The sequence below is a fragment of the Dermacentor albipictus genome, chromosome 6 (genome assembly GCF_038994185.2).
Source record: "Dermacentor albipictus isolate Rhodes 1998 colony chromosome 6, USDA_Dalb.pri_finalv2, whole genome shotgun sequence".
Lineage (NCBI taxonomy): Eukaryota > Metazoa > Arthropoda > Arachnida > Ixodida > Ixodidae > Dermacentor > Dermacentor albipictus.
In genome coordinates, this window is record NC_091826.1 from 33,962,193 (window position 1) to 33,980,379 (window position 18,187).

At 46.6% G+C, this 18,187-nt stretch overlaps 2 protein-coding genes across 2 annotated transcripts in view; both read left to right on the forward strand.

The window, feature by feature from the left end:
- The window catches only part of LOC139060956 (uncharacterized), a 278,066-nt gene that overhangs the window by 207,083 nt on the left and 52,796 nt on the right, over positions 1-18,187 (forward strand). The gene's annotated exons all lie outside the window — the stretch shown is intronic.
- LOC139046841 (uncharacterized) lies at positions 3,596-7,877 on the forward strand. Its single transcript, XM_070520753.1, has 2 exons — positions 3,596-4,124; positions 6,303-7,877. Exons 1-2 carry the CDS (start codon positions 3,831-3,833, stop codon positions 7,419-7,421), a joined length of 1,413 nt encoding a protein of 470 aa, XP_070376854.1. The 5' UTR covers positions 3,596-3,830; the 3' UTR covers positions 7,422-7,877.

Genomic DNA, 18,187 nt, shown 5'->3' on the forward strand with positions numbered 1-18,187 from the left:
ATAATTCTTTTACGCAATAACTCAAACAAACCCCTTCACAAACACAAACCGGCTGGCGCGTTCACATACCGTTGGCGGCGTCCGTAATTTTGCGCGCGCCGGTGTCTTGCATTAAAAGGGACACAAATATTAACTCAACGCGGACTCTTCAAATACCATCCCAGAAACCTCAAAATGCTTGTTTCGCGCGAAGAAGAGACTTATTTTAAGAGAAAATGCGTTCTGAAGCGCCCGCGTGCCTCTATAGCGCAGTTCAAATCGCCCGCCCTCCGATCGAGGAGTGGTGACGTCATGGTCTCATAGTGACGTTGCGTCGTCGGTGAGTGAAACGGCGCCCGCAGACGGCGCTATCGCTTTTCTGCGCAAAACGCGAACGCGCGGCCAGAAACTGAGCAACGATGGAGCCAACAGCAGCGCGAAAGCGCAACTATGGTGGCTAGCGGAAGGGAAAAAGCGCGACGATAAGCTGGCTCTCTATTTTATGACGCCAACTTCGACGCTCGTTGCAAAGGACGACCCCGACAACGACACATTGGCTCGCGATGCTGGGCTAGACTTCAGCGATTTAAGCATTGACGAACGTGACCTGCTGCTGAAAGCTCGCGCTGCCGGCGTCATTGCGTACTACTACGGCGGCGGCCTGCTTTGAAAGGCACTCCACACAACTTCAGTAAGTCGGCGTCGAACTCGTAATACACTGTACGAAAGTGCAGCGAGCACACTACGTGATTTTTCGGCTCCTTTCCAGCGTGTTGTGGCAGAGGTACGGCACTTAAGCACTTCGAACGGAGAGGTTCACTCGTTGGCACACAGTGATAAGTAACGTTGGATTCGCCGCTGCGACTGCCCTTGGCCAAGTTCCGCGGACCAATCGCGCATCCCACGAAGTCACATGGACGTCGCATTCTCGCTGCTTGTTCCAAATGCAAGTTTCGCGAGCCAGCAGGACCACCGCAGCACGACGCGATAACGAAACAACTGAAACTCAAAGCGTGCGCAGCGCAATGTCGAGCGCGAAGAATCGAGCGAAAATCAACCGTTCGATCAGCCATATTACTCAAGCGTAACGTAAATATGTTATTTTTTCTTGCAATCGAGCAGAAGTAGACAAGCAGCATCTTGTTCCGTCTTATAATCTAATGAAATTAACTTTTTAATACGAGTAGTCGAGTACTAGTGACATAAATTGTGATGAGGAGTGGCATCGGGCTACTACCGGAATGTCGCATGGGGGTCTCAAATCGTGTCATGCATTTACCTCAATTCCTCGGTTGCTAAAGCTCTGTTCGCGATCATATTGACGTCTTAGAGGGTCTAGAGCATTGCTTTATCACTTGAACTTGACTTCATACTAACCTTTAGTGTCCATTTAACCCCAGCTGGCGTTCCCCTCCGCCGCATCGAGAATCGCACAAGAGGCCGTGGTTCCGCCACAAAGCTCGCCGTTCATGCACTTCTCTCTTCCTCTCCTTCAAAAGTCACTACACACACACACACACACGGCACGCGTTTCCAGGTTAACATTAGGATTACATATGCTCCATTTGCCGGGAAGCGTGAAGAGCAGTCAGGGATGTTTGAATGCTATCGCATTCCACTCTTAAAGGCGCAGCTTAAGCATCCTTCGAATTTTATGTCGAGTCACGGGCGCGGACGCAACAAGTCATCTGTTTTTCTTCTTTCGCCGTTGCGCCTTCTCGTGTCCAATCTTCGTCCTTTCTTTTATGTTCACTAGCAAAAAAGCGTGGCAGAAAAGGAGCTCTGCAGAATGAGGCAACAATGACGAAAATTAACCCTTGGGGTGCGATCGGAGATCGTTGTTCGGCGCCTTCGTTCGGTTAAGGTCGATCCACACGGCGGACCAAGTCCGCGGGCCGATCGGTCACGTGATGCGATGTCACGGCCCGCCGCGGTCCGGTCCGGCGCAGAGTGCATCCACACGGCGGATCGCCATAGCAGACGACAGAGCAGACCAACAAGCTACACTCTCGGCCATAGTTTTATCGTTGTTATCATTCCGTCTCGAGTGCCACAAAGCCGGGAACTGCTCAACGTGGTATACAATATGAAAAAACTTCCTCGTCACTGCAAGAGGACACGGTGTTTAAAAAATATATCTGCTGCACGCACGTGTAGGCGGAACGGCGGACATGAAACGGCTGGCTTCACTGGCTTTTGCTGAGCCGAAAACTAGATTGGATTTGGCTGAAGACACTCTGTTGCCGGACAACATTCGTTGGCTAAGCCAAAATTGCTGCGGTTTGCATGCGGTCCGCCGCCAAAACGGAACCGGCAAAAGCCTCGGCGATTTGTTGGACCGCGAGGGCTGCTGTCTTGCGCGGGCCCACGGCGGTACGCACGAACTTGTGACGTCCTATCACGTGACACGCGAACCGCGGTCCAAAAGAGCAATTTGGTCCGTCGTGTGGATCGGCCTTTAACGGCGCGCACGATTGGCCTACACCGCGCCGACGCCGCCATCCGCGGAGCGCGGCCATGTTTTCGGTGACGTCAAAATAGCGACGTCAAATGACAACGTGCAACCAAGCACGTTGTCTGCTAGGCGGGGAGTTGCCAAGTTGGGAGCGATCATACGGTTATTACGAGACCAGCTTCGCATGGCGCGTTTGGCGGATTGGATTGGATCCAACCGGCGGCTACGGCTGCTGAATAGCACGTACGAATCCAATCCATAGTTTAATTCGAGAAAATGGCGCTTGCGTTGGGAACCCAGGTTGTTGCGCTGGCGTTGCTCGAGGAGGAAGGAGAGCGGGTGGAGGCGCAAAACCCGTTTGAAGAAATGGCAGAACGCGAACTCCGCCATCGCTTTCGTTTCTCGAAAGAAAAGCGCGTTGATTGCACAGCAAAATCGACCCCATCATCGGTGCCAGCGAACCTCTGGAATGCTGTTGCTACCTCTTGAAAAGTGCGCCACTGTTGCCGTCGTTTCTATTTTCTTATTTCTCCTCGCTGTGTGGGACACCACCAAGGGACGACGCAGAGAAAGTAATAGTTGTAAATTGTAGTATTCACACGTATTACTACTTGAAAACGCATTTAAGCTTGAAAAGAAAAAAAAATACATTTTTTAGTTAAAGATTTCATTCATGGAAGACGACAAACATTTCGTTTTGGAGTATACTGTGTGGAAGCAGACGGGAGACGATGGTAGTAAACTTCCAGGGAGTTGACCGCTTGCCGATTGGCTGCTCTCTCCGCCTCGTTCTCAGAAATCTTGCATACTGCCACTTTGTGACGTTGCAGCAACCGAACAGAACGCGTATCCAACAAAGATTTTCGACCGCGCCCTTGATTTCCATTACGTCAACGAAGTCGTGCCGTTCCAAGCCGCCACAGCGCCAACCGCAGGCGGGGCACATCTACCCCGTTATCGCCGGCGGGAAAGGAGGAAGAGCAAAAACCTGCACATTTTGTATCACGGAGGAACGCGCATGCGCGCAGCAGCCGGTCTCGCCGACAGGGTTGCGATGCCAGAAGGCAAGGAGGTCCGTTTCGCCACGCGTTGCGGCCGAGTGCACGTGACAGCGGAACAAGCCCAGTGAATATGCATCCGCTGCTGCGGAATGGGCGGCAGATGTATGGAACGGCTGTCGCCGACGATAACGAAGCAATTGTTCCTCGCCGCGTTACGAAGGTCAAGGTGAGATAAGTGTTGCCCATTCTACGCGACAGTGCGTGCAGGGCTCATTTTATCTCTCGTTGACGCTTATCTGGGCAAAGTGTCTGACGCCACCCAGCAGCGATAAGCTCGGTAACGAAAGACACCGCGCTCTCGTGCGAGCGTAGCATAAGTGCCCGAAGACGCCGCCATGCCGGATCACGGACAGAGACGAGTGCACCGTTTTCGCGACCACGTCGTCGCCGGCGTCAACTGGCGACCGACGCGGTTCGTCGACGAGGTTCCCAGTTCAAGCGTGTGCGGCCTCTGCCGCATGATCCCAAAACGGACGGTGCTGTTGCCGTGCGGTCACGCTCTCTGCGAATCTTGCCACGCAGCCAGTTTCGAAGGGCGCGTTGGCCGGTGTCCATTGGATCAATTGAGATTCGAAGAATCGGTGTGCGTCGGTCATCAATTCCCTACCTGGAAAGCAAACGCCGTGAAGGTGAGGACCAAAGAAATAATTTCTGTCACTTCTTTCTTTATCTTTTCTTTGGGGGGAGGGGGGCAGTCATGCATTAGTAATCCGATAATTCCGCTGCGGCATACGTGCACGCCTAACGATTAGAGTGCCCCTTTACCATTGCCGAACATTAATACACAATTTCACCCTCACCAAATGTTACTCTATAGCGTCTATCAAAAGTAACACAATAGAGCAATATAAATTGACTGTAGGGAAAACACGGGGAAGGCGAGAGATTGAAATTCAAGACGATGATCAAAACGAGCTCAAGGTGAAAGCAGGAGCCAACGTTTCGATAAGTGGACTCGTCTTCTTCAAGGCGACCTTTGCTTTTCCCGCCACCGTATATGTAGATGGGCTTCAAATAAGGGGGAGAGGGCGTAAGCCGGGCGGGTGTGCCAACCAGCGAAGCTGTGTTAGGGCCGATTTACGCTCGAGCCGCCCATCGCCGCAAGCCGCACCGCACGGTCGCGCGAAATATTGCACGTATCAAACACTCGTGCGCAAATTTCAGTTTACAATGTGTAAAGTATACACTGCGCACACAGTGTAAATAGTAATTTGTGCACAAATGCTGGATACGTGCAATTTTTCGCGCGACCGCACGCGTGCGGTGCGGCTTGCGGCGATGGCCGGCTCGAGCGTAAATCGGCCCTTAGGGCCGATTTACGCTCGAGCCGCCCGTCGCCGCAAGCCGCACCGCACGCGTGCAGTCGCGCGAAAGATTGCATGTATCAAACGCTTGTGCACAAATTTAGGTTTACAATGTGTAAGGTATACACTGTGCACACAGTGTAAATGGTAATTTGTGCACAAGTGCTGGATACGTGCAATTTTTCGCGTGACCGCAAGCGTGCGGTGCGGCTTGCGGCGACGGGCGGCTCGAGCGTAAATCGGCCCTTAGCGTGTGGAATTGATAATGAAGGAGTGCTGTGCACAAGGCCAGGCGCATCGTCATCTGCTAACCACGTGTCAACGCCCGCGTGTTAGCCGGCGTGTCAACGCCGTCTGACACGCCGGCTGAAAAAGAAAAAAAAACAGCAAGGAAGGAAGGAAAGGGAGAAAAAGCGCTAAGAAACCAAACTAAATGTTGTTGCCTATAGCTTCAAATTTAGCCTACCGGACATATTCTAAAGCTCATTTGAAACGTTTATGCCTGTTCGTTGCAATGTCTCTAACTTATGGATAAGGTATCATCCTCTGTATTTTCTTTCCCGTTCCCACCTATAACATTGGCTTCTGCTTTCACCTTGTTCTCCTTTCGCTCATAGTCACAAACTGACTCTAGGCTGATGTGAAATATTCTGTTGGAACTCGGTATTCACTTATTTCTTAGTGTACAGATAAGAGAAATAACAAAAAGGCAATACATTGAAATGTGCGACGTCACACTGACTTTTGGGCTTGTCGTTGCTGCGCTAAATTCAAAGTGAAACTGGTAATAATTATTCATTTCAGTGAAAATTCAGTGATAGTTAATCACTTTGTATGCAAACATTATTCTTCTTTTGCTTCAAATTTGCACTGAAACGTCAAAAAACGAGGTTGGGTCCACTACGAAATAAATTTACTACTTACTCTTCTAAAAGATAGTGTTGCTTCTGAAAAACTACCACTTCTGCAAAATTTTGCTTTTAGGCATTATTCCTCAACCTCAACTACACCCCCCCCATCCCCTCGCAACCGCCCTCTAAGCGCTACCTTTGCCCGTAGTGGGTGACAGCATCTATTTGAGGAGCAAGCGAAAAGGAGATGGCGGTCTCCACTGCACAAGAATGCTGCTGTCCTCGAAGATACGTTTGGAACTGGAAGAATAGTTGAACAGTGGGCGTATTTTTCCTCGATTCTCGCTTACCAAGGCTGACTCTTGTCTGAGAGTAGCTGTCTTGGTATTTAGAAGTATAATTAGGCGATTCACTTTGACCTAGTATTCGTGTTTGATGCACCTTTAATGTTTAGACAGCGGCAGACAGTGTGGTTGGTTTTGAGCATATTTGCTTGTCCAAAGAATCTGGCGATAAGGCTGGTTCACACCGTTTTTCATGTAAAGATGTGTTCTAAATGTAAGGGACCGGTATAGAAGGCGCATTTAATAAAAATAGTTTATCGGCCAAAAATTTCAACATGTGTTATTTATATATTTTAATTTCCATTAAGGTGTACTGCTGGAACGAAGCTCACGGCTGCGAGTACACGGGCCCCATGGAGCGCATGCTGGAACACTACGAGAACCAGTGCACCTTTCACACCGTGGAATGTTTGCGATGCGGCGAGGGAGTCCAGCACAGAGACCTGCCAACGCATTACGCGGCCGGATGCAGTGCCGGTTTTTCTACTGCGATCACGGAGTCCTCGCAACCTGCAGCAATGACACTCGAAGACGTGAACGCTGCCCTTGAACACGTGAAGACGATGCTGGGATGCCTCAACCACGACCAGCTGCTGCCAGTGATTCAGAGTCAGTTGAATGAGCTTACGGAACAAGCCAGAAACCAAGAAGCCAGGTTCACTCGCGAGCTCGGAGCATGCGAGCAGAATTTAAAGACCCAGATGGAACAAATCACCGCCACGATTTCCTCGACCGTGTCGCACCAGCGGACGTCTCAGCAAAATCCAGTGGAAGAAGCCAGCACGTCGAGGTCGCTGTCGTTGCGCTCGGAACAAGATGAGATACGTCGACAGTGTGAACACTTAGCCCACGTGGAACACTCGCGGCAAACTTCCCCGGAGCCTGATTCCAGCCGTGTCATTGCTCATTGTGAGCGTTGGTACGGTGACGTTCGGCATTTGAACAGTGCGCTGTCGATACCCGTGGCCATTAAAGAAATTAGGCGCGTGGAATATCTGCTGACACTAGGAAACTTTGAGGGAATTATTCAGTGGCAGGGAAGGAATAAAATGTTTGCTTCCATTACGGTGCGGCACATGGAGGACACGTACTTTACCTTTGCCGTTTGGAAGTACGCCGAATATGAAATTGACCTCGTTCTGAAGATCAAGTTTGAGGGGACGCTGGTGGACTCCAAGTGTTGGCCGCCTTTGTGGAGAGTGTGCGTGGTGCATTCAGAAAGATCCGACGATTTTTGGTTGATTCCCGGTAACGAGGGTTGTAACTGCAAACGCGACGACCCCTCATTGCCACACTTCCACCTCGGATTTGCTGTAGACATTGCCACGCTGGAAAAGCACGGCTACCTCCGAGACGGAAAGGTAGTGTTCCGTATCTTGCTCAGAGATACGGAATATACGTTCGGTTGGATCAGAGGAGCACCCTAACCTTCGTCATCGCACAATGTGCACTGCACCGGAGAATCCTCCTCGCCACTTCACAATATGTGTCACAGGAGCTTAGCGGATTTTCGATCTCCTTTCTAGTAAATAAAGTGAGCTCTGCGACAACTGTTTTTTGGAAACTTGCTATCCCTAGTAACTGTCAACCTATTCTTTTCTGACTTTACTGGCCGTTCGTTTTGTTTATTTCTTGTGCTAATACAGTTTTTGTTGCGAAACGTTGTGCTCCTCGAGTGGTTTCTGACCTTATGACATTCGCCCCGATACTTTCCTCTCGATTATTGCCGTGCGGCTGTTAAACCGATTGATTTCAATGCGACGTTCGTGTTTGATACTACGCTGTAGTACCGCGTTGTCCCGTGTCCGAAATACACGACCAATGTTTATGCGTCGCATCGCAATTATTCATTTATTTATTTATTTATTGTTCCTTAATTCAATGCCCGAAGGCGTTAAAGAAGGGAGTGGATCAAAATACATAGCATGTGCGGATAACCGGCTATAATTATATTTTTAAAAAATTGAAAGTGCGGATTAACAAAAGTATTCTTCTATAGTAGTTCTAAAAGCAGATGTATCGGTTATGTTAACAATTGAGGCCGGCCGATCATACCATTCATTGATATTTTTGGAATAAATGAATAAAAAAAAAGGTTCGTGCGACAGTGTGAAACGTTCAATTTATGGCGATGGTCAGTACGCGATTATGTGTATGCAGGTTCGGACAAAAGTTCACTTTTTAATTCCGGATTCTAATACTAAATTTTCTGCAGGAGTGATAACCGTGCTACCTTCCTACGGGATGAGAGGAGAGGGAGGTTTAACATAGCCTTCATAGATGTTACGCTTGATGTCCGTGAATAGTTTGTAACAATGAAACGTGGGCTACGATGTTGTATAGAGTCTACTGCATTTGTTAAGTAATCCAAGCCAGGGTCCCACACAGAAGAGGCCTATTCAAGCTTAGGACGTATTAGTGTTTTGTATAGAAGTAGCTCTAAGTTAGCGGGTGCCGTAGAGAAATTGCGACGGAGGTAACCAAGCGTACGGTTAGCATTGCTAGTGATGAGGTTGATGTATGTTAGCCAGGAAAAATTAGACCTTATGTGGACGCTTAAGTATTTATAGGAACTGACTTCTTAGAGTACAGAATTCTTCAAGTGATAGTTGAATAGGTTAGACGAAGCACTATTGCGGCAAATCCTCATTAGTTTGCACTTTTGGCTGTTAAGTCGCATTTTACAAGTGTCGCACCAGTTAGTTACCTTGTCTAGATCAGATTTTACTTTTACAGTGTCAGAATTTTATGATATTACTCGGTATATGACACAATCGTCTGCAAACAACCTCATGAAGGACGCTACACAGTTAGGCAAATCATTAATATAAATGAGAAAAAGCAAGGGTCCGAGAACAGAACCTTGCGGCATCCCGGAACTGACAGGGCAAATCGAAGGGTCAAAATGCTTAGCTGAGACAAATTGAGTTGTATTGGATAAGAAGTGTTCAATCCGCGAGATAATATTACGGTGAATGTTGAGTGTATCTCTAGAAAAGTCTATGAAGATGGTGTCAATGTGAAATCTATTGTCCAACGCGGCACCGATTTCATGTTTAAATGAAATAAGTTGAGTATCACAGGAAAACAATTTGCGGAACCCATGCTGACGAGATGAACAAAATGAATTTGTTTCTAGGAAGTTGACGAGATTAGAGTATATTATATGCTGTAGAATTTTGCATGGCACAGTGGTTAGAGAAATCGGCCTGTAATTTAAAGGTTAATTCATGTCGCCAGACCTAAATAATGGAACCACCTTACCGACTTTAAAATCCTTTGGTAATCAGCACGACAGAATAGATTGCGAAAAGATGTTGCACAAAATTATGGATGAGTACACATCGGTATTTTTCAAAAACTTAGAACTAATATCGTCTATTCCTGACGATGACGAAATCTATAACTTACGAATCTAGTTCACGACACCATAGTAATTAATTAACAAGGGCTCCATGTGGGGAAAATTGATCTTAACAACTTCAGGTAGACAAGCACAGGGCAACGCCTTATCCAAAAATGATTTCGAAAACACTTCATTGAGTCGACAAGAACATTCTTCTTGCGGAACAACACCACCATCTAACTCAGTTAACGATATTGTGTTACATTGGGAACCCTTGACAGTTTTCCAAAAATTTTAGTATTTTCAATCAGCAGAGATGGAGGTGTATTGTAAAAGAAAACGCGTTTAGCTTCTTTGACTGCGTTTTTAAACAGTGAAGCAACCTGCTGATACGCACGCCAGCTATGAGTTGTGTTCCGTATTTTTTTAGTTTGGCGAAACAGCCGCTTCTTCCTGTTCAAGATACGTTTTAGGGATGCATTAAACCACGCTGCTCGATGGCTATACCGGACAACTCACAGGGGTATGCATTTTTGCACCAATTCATTAAATTTATTTTTAAAAAGCGACCAGTTCTGTTCAACGCTCCGAGTGTAAAAGTGCATTCGTCCACGTGCCCAAAGTCCATATTGACCATTCATCATCGTTCAGGTTTACCGCAATCGCTTGAATCTCGGTCTGCTGTACATCGCCTTTCTATTCCGCCATCCTCGACTGGTTGCGTCTCTGCGATCAGCTTCTGATGCGCCACACTGCCTAGGAAGAGCCAGCCACCCCAACGGCGCCCCTGGGGATCGAACCGGCGACCCTTAAGAAATTATAAGAGAGAAACAGAACACATGAATGATTGCATAGTCGCACTGCTTCAGTGCTCGGAACTTTGGGTGGCGTGTTCCCCGTCATCCAGACACCGCCTACCGCGTCCACTACTTCGTTAAAAAAAAAATTATGGGGTTTTACGTGCCAAAACCACTTCCTGATTATGAGGCCCGCCGTGATGGAGGGCTCAAGAAATTTCGACTACCTAGGTTTCTTTAACGTGCGCCTAAATCTAAGCACACCGGTGTTTTCGCATTTCGACCCCATCGAAATGCGGCCGCCGTGGCCAGGATTCGATCCCGCGACCTCGTGCTCAGCAGCCGAACACCATAGCCACCACGCCGCAGTTCTTTTCCTCTTTAAACAGAAATTCGAGGCCCGCGTGCTCGTATTTCGAATAGCCACAGAAGGCAATGCCGTAGAGGAAGAACATAGCATTATGCTACTGCGCGTATTATTTGATTGTTGACAGAAATACTTTTTCTTAAATCGCCTGTGGAGGTAGGCACAAATCTACTTATTGCGCTGAAGTACTCGGAGATGTATGCATTACTTGAACGGAAAACCAACGCGCATACTTCACTAATAACAAAATTGATATAAATCAGTATTCAACTAATAATTTGAGCAGATATACTGCAATGCACGCACTAAATCCAGCAATTTCACCAGGTTCGTCCGCTTCTGATGAAATTTTGCGAGTATCACGAGGTTTGAGACAAGCCCCGTCAAACTTGCGGTGAAAATGCGCTGTTGTTACGCTTCATTTCTCTTTAACAAAGCACCAAACAAGGCCGCAGCGGCCGCATTTCCATGCGGCAGAAATGCAAAAACCCCCGTGTACCCTACACGCTTATGTGCAAGTTCAAAAAATCGCCGTTGGTCAAAATTACACCTGAGTCACCCACTACGGCGTGCCTCACAATCATGTCATGGTTTCGGCACCTGAAACGACATGATTTGAACAAAAAATCGCACCACAAAAAGCGCTTTTTTAAGCATTCAGCCTGGAATGTTAATGCAACACCATCGCATGTTGTTGCAAACTTTAGGAACGCGAATCCCAAACTGATGTCCCATACTGAGAATTCTTTCCTACTGAATATAGCCGTCCAATTCACGGAACATGTGGTGCGAACGAAGTAGTCTAAAGGTAAATAACACAAAAGTTTAAGCTTTATTTATGCGTATAATTAGTTTGATAAAGGGAAAATCAGACATCCACCCGTTCGTAGCAATTGCTACAAAGGAAACCCACACGGGTTCCTCGAAAGAAAAGCCTCACAGTTGAAGAAAAATTCGTCCTGGTCCGGGACTCGAACCCAGGACCACGTCCTTTCCGAAGAAGCCACTCTACCAGCTGAGCGTTGCGGGTTTCCGCAGTACTACGTCAAATAACTAGTTCGATTTTTTATGCAAATTATGTCTGCCTCTGAGACCAACTCAAAAAGTGGAATTGTGCAACGTGTCATAAATTATTTGTAAAGATCATGTTAACAATACAGTTAAACATCCCGTATGTATCGCAAGCATTAAGCCTCTCCCGGGTAGAGGTTCATTGTGAGGCGTCTGCCTCTACTTCAGTAGATACGATATCAGAATAGGAGATACTTCAGAAAGCTTCCCTGCCCTCCCCTCTTATGGAAGGCTTCTTATCCTCGGTATAATTTGTGTCACGCACTTCCAAACACTGTAATGATCGTACCAACAAAACTCTATCCTTACGCAATAAATTTATTCCTTGCGAAACAATTGGAAATATAATTTGACGAGCGACGAATGTTTCTCTTTGTAAAAATATTGATCTTTATATCAGATTCCTTAGATAACGGATCAAAGCAACCGCAAAGTTATGTTGTTGGACCAATCTAAATGATGTATTAGGCTAATGTTTATTTTCAAGGGACGATTATTAATTGTTTTGTCATCAAAACATAACAAACAGTGTAATAGTAGAGTTACATCTGATTTGGCATTCCCAAAACTTCCTTCCTCTGAAGCAGAACGATTGTGTTCTTTTCATTTATTTATATTTATTTATAAAATGATTTATTTATTTTTATTCGCGAGCGTCGGATATATAGGAAAGGCGTTTTGTCTTCACTTGAGACGCACTAGTTTTTACCTTGGTGCCCACTTCCAACCCTAATTCACCTATTTATGTACATGCAAATGCAGATATGCTCTCGATGCATTACCTATGAAGCGCACATGAACTTTCCTGCATGTTGGAAGCAAGGATCAGTTTTACCAACTCAATCAGAATATTGTTTTAGAAACACGTTAGGCTGGGTGAAAAATGTCGAAAATCTGGAAATTAATTGTCAAAAAAGTGTAAGCTCCGAGTTCTCAGTTTGAAAACTCTGCACAAAAAGGGATATCCCAGTTGTTTGTATTGGACATCTGAGAGCAACTGTTTCCATATCGCAACGCTGGCGCCAGCGACATTGCTCACTAGTACACAGCTCATTAGTACTCGTTAATTGGTAGCATATAAAAATTCGCTACATACCGCATCATATGTTTCTGCTTTGTACGTCGCTTTACTAAAATCTTGAATATTTTGCAACCTTCTTTTTCAGGGCAGTTTCGACTCACTCAGTCACTTCTTGAGAAGCCTTACAGTTCTGCCAGTAGCCTCCCAATTTTTTTTTCAATCATTATGGTTTTCCCAGTTCCTCTCTTAGCCGTTTTATTTACAAAACATGATTTTTGGGAAATTCTGTCAGCCATTGCTCGTATAACCAGCCCACGAGCTCAAAAGAGAGGCGAAACTTTATTTAATTTACTTGAGGTGTCAAGGTAGACGGGGGTTCAGGAGGAAGGTAGGCTACGGTGGACCTAGCCAATAAAAACGGGGGGGGGGGGGGGCGCAGGTGAAAAGGTCTGAAAGTGTACACTACTACTTTGGAGGGCCAGTATATAGACAAGGTAAAATGTATGTGTCCTACCACTGATAATTCGTTAACGCGAGTCGTTCCTGGAGACAGCGCAAAGTAAAGTCTGAGAACTAGATGCCGAACTTGCTAAGCCTATCTTATCACTGTCGTCGATGTGCGCCACGTGGACATACATTCCTTCGTTCTTTACCGCGGCTTGCATCAGGTTTCTATCAGGTGTGTATCAGGGTCTTTATCCAGCCCTGCATCGGTGTCCCACCGAGTGGACATAGCGTGGGGACATCCCACACAGCTGTTGGGCTCGAGTAGCGTGGGATTCACTCACGTTAGATTGGGGTGGTGAGGGACAAAATTGTGTGTAAAGTGCGTACAGAAGATCGAACATTTGCGCGGAAGGACATTCACCAACGCACCAATGACGTGGTGCAAATAGTCCGGACGTTGTAGAGGGGGTAGACGCGTTACGTTGCGTACACGATCCCACTTATTCCACTTGCACCGTAACACCAACATCGTCCTGGTTATTGAGAGGGGGGAAAGACGGCTCGGCTATGGATTCGCTGGAATGTCTAGCTGTGACGATGCCTCAGTTCCGCCGAGGAAAAGAAGTCAACCTAATTCGGCTAACATTTCGCCTAATCCGGCTAACTTGGCCAACTGGACAATTTTCCAACTGCTTCGAAGCAGACGACGCTATATAGTTCCATTGAATGAAATTAAGACTACCAGTGGGCCTTCTCGCTATTTAATCTCCGTAGTATATTTGTGTGAGAAGAAATCTGATGATGAATGTAGTGTTTTGTGACGCAAGGACCAAGTTTGACTAACGAGCGCCAGACCAATGGTAGTAAGATCAAAGTGATGCGATAAATTACAAGCAATGGATATGACAGGGATATAAAGAGGCTAAAAGTCGGTCACTGTACAGTGCATCCTAGCTGCATGTATTAAAACTACGACAATCACTATACGAAGCGTGCCAAGGGCGCGATAGATCAATTGTGAAGGAATCACAATGTGCTACGAAAATCGTAAACTACGACTTGCACGACACCTATAGACTTGATAGCTCTCAGATTGTAACTCGACTGCAAAGGAAAAGGTAATTCTGTTTCGCGAAAACTCAAGCCAAACCCCTTTACACACACAAAAATAAAAAACCGGCCGCGGTGTCCGCAATTTTGCGCGCGCTGGAGCGATGGGTGAGGGCCACGCAGCGGCGCACCCGGTTCCTTGCAACACCTTCAGGTGGCGCTCGCCTCCTCCACATGGCGGCCCATGCAAGCGGCCGTTGCTCCGCCACGAAGCTCGCCGTTAGCGACAAGCGTTTTCTGGGCTGCAGTCTTGTACACGTTCGAAAAGCCGACGTTCGATTTCGCTTCGCGCGATTGTCCAGGCTGGGCCGATATCGCGACTTATGCCAATCTAGTCCAAATCGCGTCAGGCGAAATCATTATCGCGTGAGGCGATAAGCAGGTGGATCATTATACACCTGCTTCATAATCATAACACCAATACACAAATCAGGAAATAAATCTGATCCTTCTAACTACACGCCCATATCTACAATCGGCACAGCATGCAAGTTAGTAGAACGTATTATTTTAAAACACGTAAACGCTTATCTAGAAGTAAATGATATGTTAACGCCTTGTCAGCACGGCTTTCGTAAAGGCCTTTCTACTATTACGGAATTAATTGAATTAACACATGACATATCCAAGAGCATTGATAACCAGAAACCAATAGACCTCATATTTTTAGACTTTTCGAAGGCATTCGACCGCGTCTCACACACTAAACTCCTTGCTAAACTAGAACTAACTTTGGGAAGCGGCCCTATCCTTTATTGGATTAAAAACTGTCTTAGTAATCACACACAATTTGTTGAAATTAACAACGAGAGGTCCGCGACAACTAACGTTACACCAGTAGTACCCAAGGACGTGTCTTAGCCCCAGTGTTATTCTTAATCTTTATTAATGACTTACCAGCATATGCTTCACAGAATATAAAACTTTTTAATTGACTGCGTTCTTTTCCAGGAAATTAACTGCCTTGATGACTGTAGAACTTTAGATAACGCCATAGCAGCAGTCTCCCAATGGTGGAAGGACTTGCAGATGGATATCAATCTAAAAAAGTCCGTTTTATTATCTATAACCAGAAAAAAAACATACATCAGCCTTCCAGTACACCCTTAACATTCCTCTTGCATCTGCTCATGAGCATAAGTACCTTGGTGTGACACTAACATCTGACTTCATGTGGGATTCTCACGTTAACAATATCACATCAACCCAAATAAGACAGCTATTCTTCATTTACAGACTCCTTAAACTAGCACCATCTGAAGCAAAGTTACTCGCATATAAAACACTTATAAGACCGGCTCTAGAGTACTCCAACACCGTTTAGTTCCCGTTTACTAACAAGCTGATTAAAAAACTTGTAGGGGTACAGCGAAAAGCGCTGAGGTACATATGTAATAAACATTCCATCCCAGACTCACCAACAACATTGCTGAAACGGGCAGAACTTCTAACCATGGATAACAGAGCTAAGCTTGCTAGACTAAATATCATGTAACCGTTAATACACAATCAACTCAAACTTCCTATTATGAAAAACATATCAACGTCCTCAAATAGATTAACTCGTCATAAACTCACACACACATTAAGCGAATTTTCATTCCGCACTGACATTTTCAAATACTAATTTTTTCCAAGGGTCACACGCCAATGGAATAATCTTAACACAGGTATCATTGACAGCTCATCCTTAGATACGTTTGGTACCCTGATTGCAGATCAACTATACGTATTGCAGCAATAATTCTTCTCATTATTTACGTAGTTCTTTGTTGCCTTGTTAATTTACCGGTGTCTGTGCTTGAACATAATTAGGGCAATAATGCAAGATATTTCCTTTCTTGTTGGCAATATTGCAACCTTGATTGTTGCATGACTGTTATTAACCCAATACTGACCCTGTAACTGGTTTCTGCAACTGTAATTATTGTTGTCATATCCTCCTCGTTCTTGTTATTCTCTTGTATAATCGCGTAATGAAATTGTTATATGCCCAAATTCTTTATTTTATAAGATTTAGTATGTAACACCTTATACCATATTCCTATGTATCACATACAGCCCTTCCTGTTACAATATCTGATGGGATTCACATGATCAATAAATGAAAAATGAAAAATATCGCGGCCTAGGCCAATCTAGGCCAATCGCGGGAGACGAAATCGAACGTCGGCTTTTCGAACGTGTAGAAGATAGCGGCCCAGGTAAACATTACGGTTACATATGCTCCAGTTCACGGGAAACGAGTAAAGAACCCAGGGATCTTTGAATCCTATCGCGTTCCACTCTTAAGTGCGAAGTTTAAAAGTCCTTCAAAATTTTTATCGAGTCACGGACGCGGACGCATAGTGCGCAGTCACGAACGCAACAAATCAGCCGTTCCTCCTTTCTCTTTTCTCTTTTTTTTTTTGGCGCTGCGCCTTCTCCTGGCCAATCTTCGTTCTTTATTTCTTTTTACAAACGGGGTGTTCTCTAGAAAAAAAAAACAATAACAAAAATGGCTGTGGCTTAGCTAAGGCTAAGCCCAGGATGCGAAGCATACTAGCCTTTATTTTAGTTGTTGAACCACTGTTTAGCCTGGTGAACTGTTGCTTGGCTATATTTGGTTCGGCTAGACGAAGAAACAACTCATGCGTTACTCTGCTTATTCCTTTATTATCAAACCAATAAGTACGCTGTGGTGATCAGTAAAGTAGTGTCTCTTTGTTTGAACATCGCTTATCTCGTATTTTCTCGCCACATTTCTGTGCAGGATCAAGTCCACGCTAGGAGAAACGGGAGTTAGGCCGCAGCACCGGCTGTGCGACCACAGGCGAGCGCAAGAGTTGAGCCCGGCTTGCAGCTGTTGTGACGTCAGTGCCCTAGCGGGAGTAGCGGGAGTTAGGCCGCAGTACCATCCGTGCGACCGCAGGCGAGAGCGCGAGCTGAGACCCGGCTATGTAGCTACGCGGCCGCGCGCGGCGCAGCAAGGAAGAGCGTGGTTGTGCGGCGAGTATGCTTCGCATAAAAGCTTAGCAGAAAAGGCGCGCAATAGAAGCAAACAGCGAAGGCGAAAATGAACCCGTGATTTCCGTTATATAAGCGCAGTCGTGCCCGTCGAAGCCGCCACAGCGCCAATCGCGAATGGGGCACCTGGCGGCTTCACTCAGTTGTCGTCGGCACGCAAGGAGAAAGCGCGGAAAGATGCGTGATTGACGTCACGGAGGGACGCGCATGCGCGGAAGTGTAAGTCTCGACAGCATGAGTGCACCGCCAGAAGGCGCCGAGGGCCGTTTCACCATAGCGTTCCTGTATATGGCTGCCGCAGTGAGCAGAGTTGCACATTACCTTTCCGGCGCCGCTGGCATCGCTATTCGCCGAGCGCTATCACGTGGTGCAAAATGACGTCAAACGTTCAACCGCGCCGCTGCGAAGCCAACTTTACGGGCACGACGCCGACTCGTTTCCGTCAGTGTCATCGAAACTGCAATCAGCGGACCGTCAAGCGTGCGTTGCACCAATCGGCTCTGGGTTGCAGGTACGGTATTCGACGATATTGGGTCACCGACTTTGGGGAAGTTGTGTGAAACACATCGTTTTCACACTTGTATTCCAGTATGACGGGGTGCAGCGCACCAAACTGCACAAACTGCACGGAAGGTCCCAAATCTTTTTACGCGGTGCCGTGCGGACGGACGATCGACACAGGCGGGTTCCGAAAGGGACCAGAATATGCGACTTGCGTTCGCCTTGTTTACGGGGATGAGCTCGGCATGCTTACACCAAAGCAGCATTTATCACGGGTGACGCACCTGTACACGCTGAAATGCGAACGCCTGGCGGGAGATCTTGTTCACTTGTGGAATTTTCGTTGTATATTTACAGCGCGACACAGACGCTGGACAAAGTGTGAACGACCCGTCTGTGTCGCGCTGCACATATACGCCAAGAATTTTAACTTACCAACTCTCCCAATTCCCTGTGTTGCTTGTACGATTCTCCTTAGTGTGCGGGTCTGCAACAGTCTGTCCTAAACAGGATAAATACTGGCAGAT

Bases quoted from the DNA above. Each gene is read 5' to 3' on its own strand.
- LOC139046841 (XM_070520753.1), top strand. From the start codon at position 3,831: ATGCCGGATCACGGACAGAGACGAGTGCACCGTTTTCGCGACCACGTC. The intron at 4,125-6,302 runs GTGAGGACCAAA...ATTTCCATTAAG, and splicing joins GGAAAGCAAACGCCGTGAAG to GTGTACTGCTGGAACGAAGC.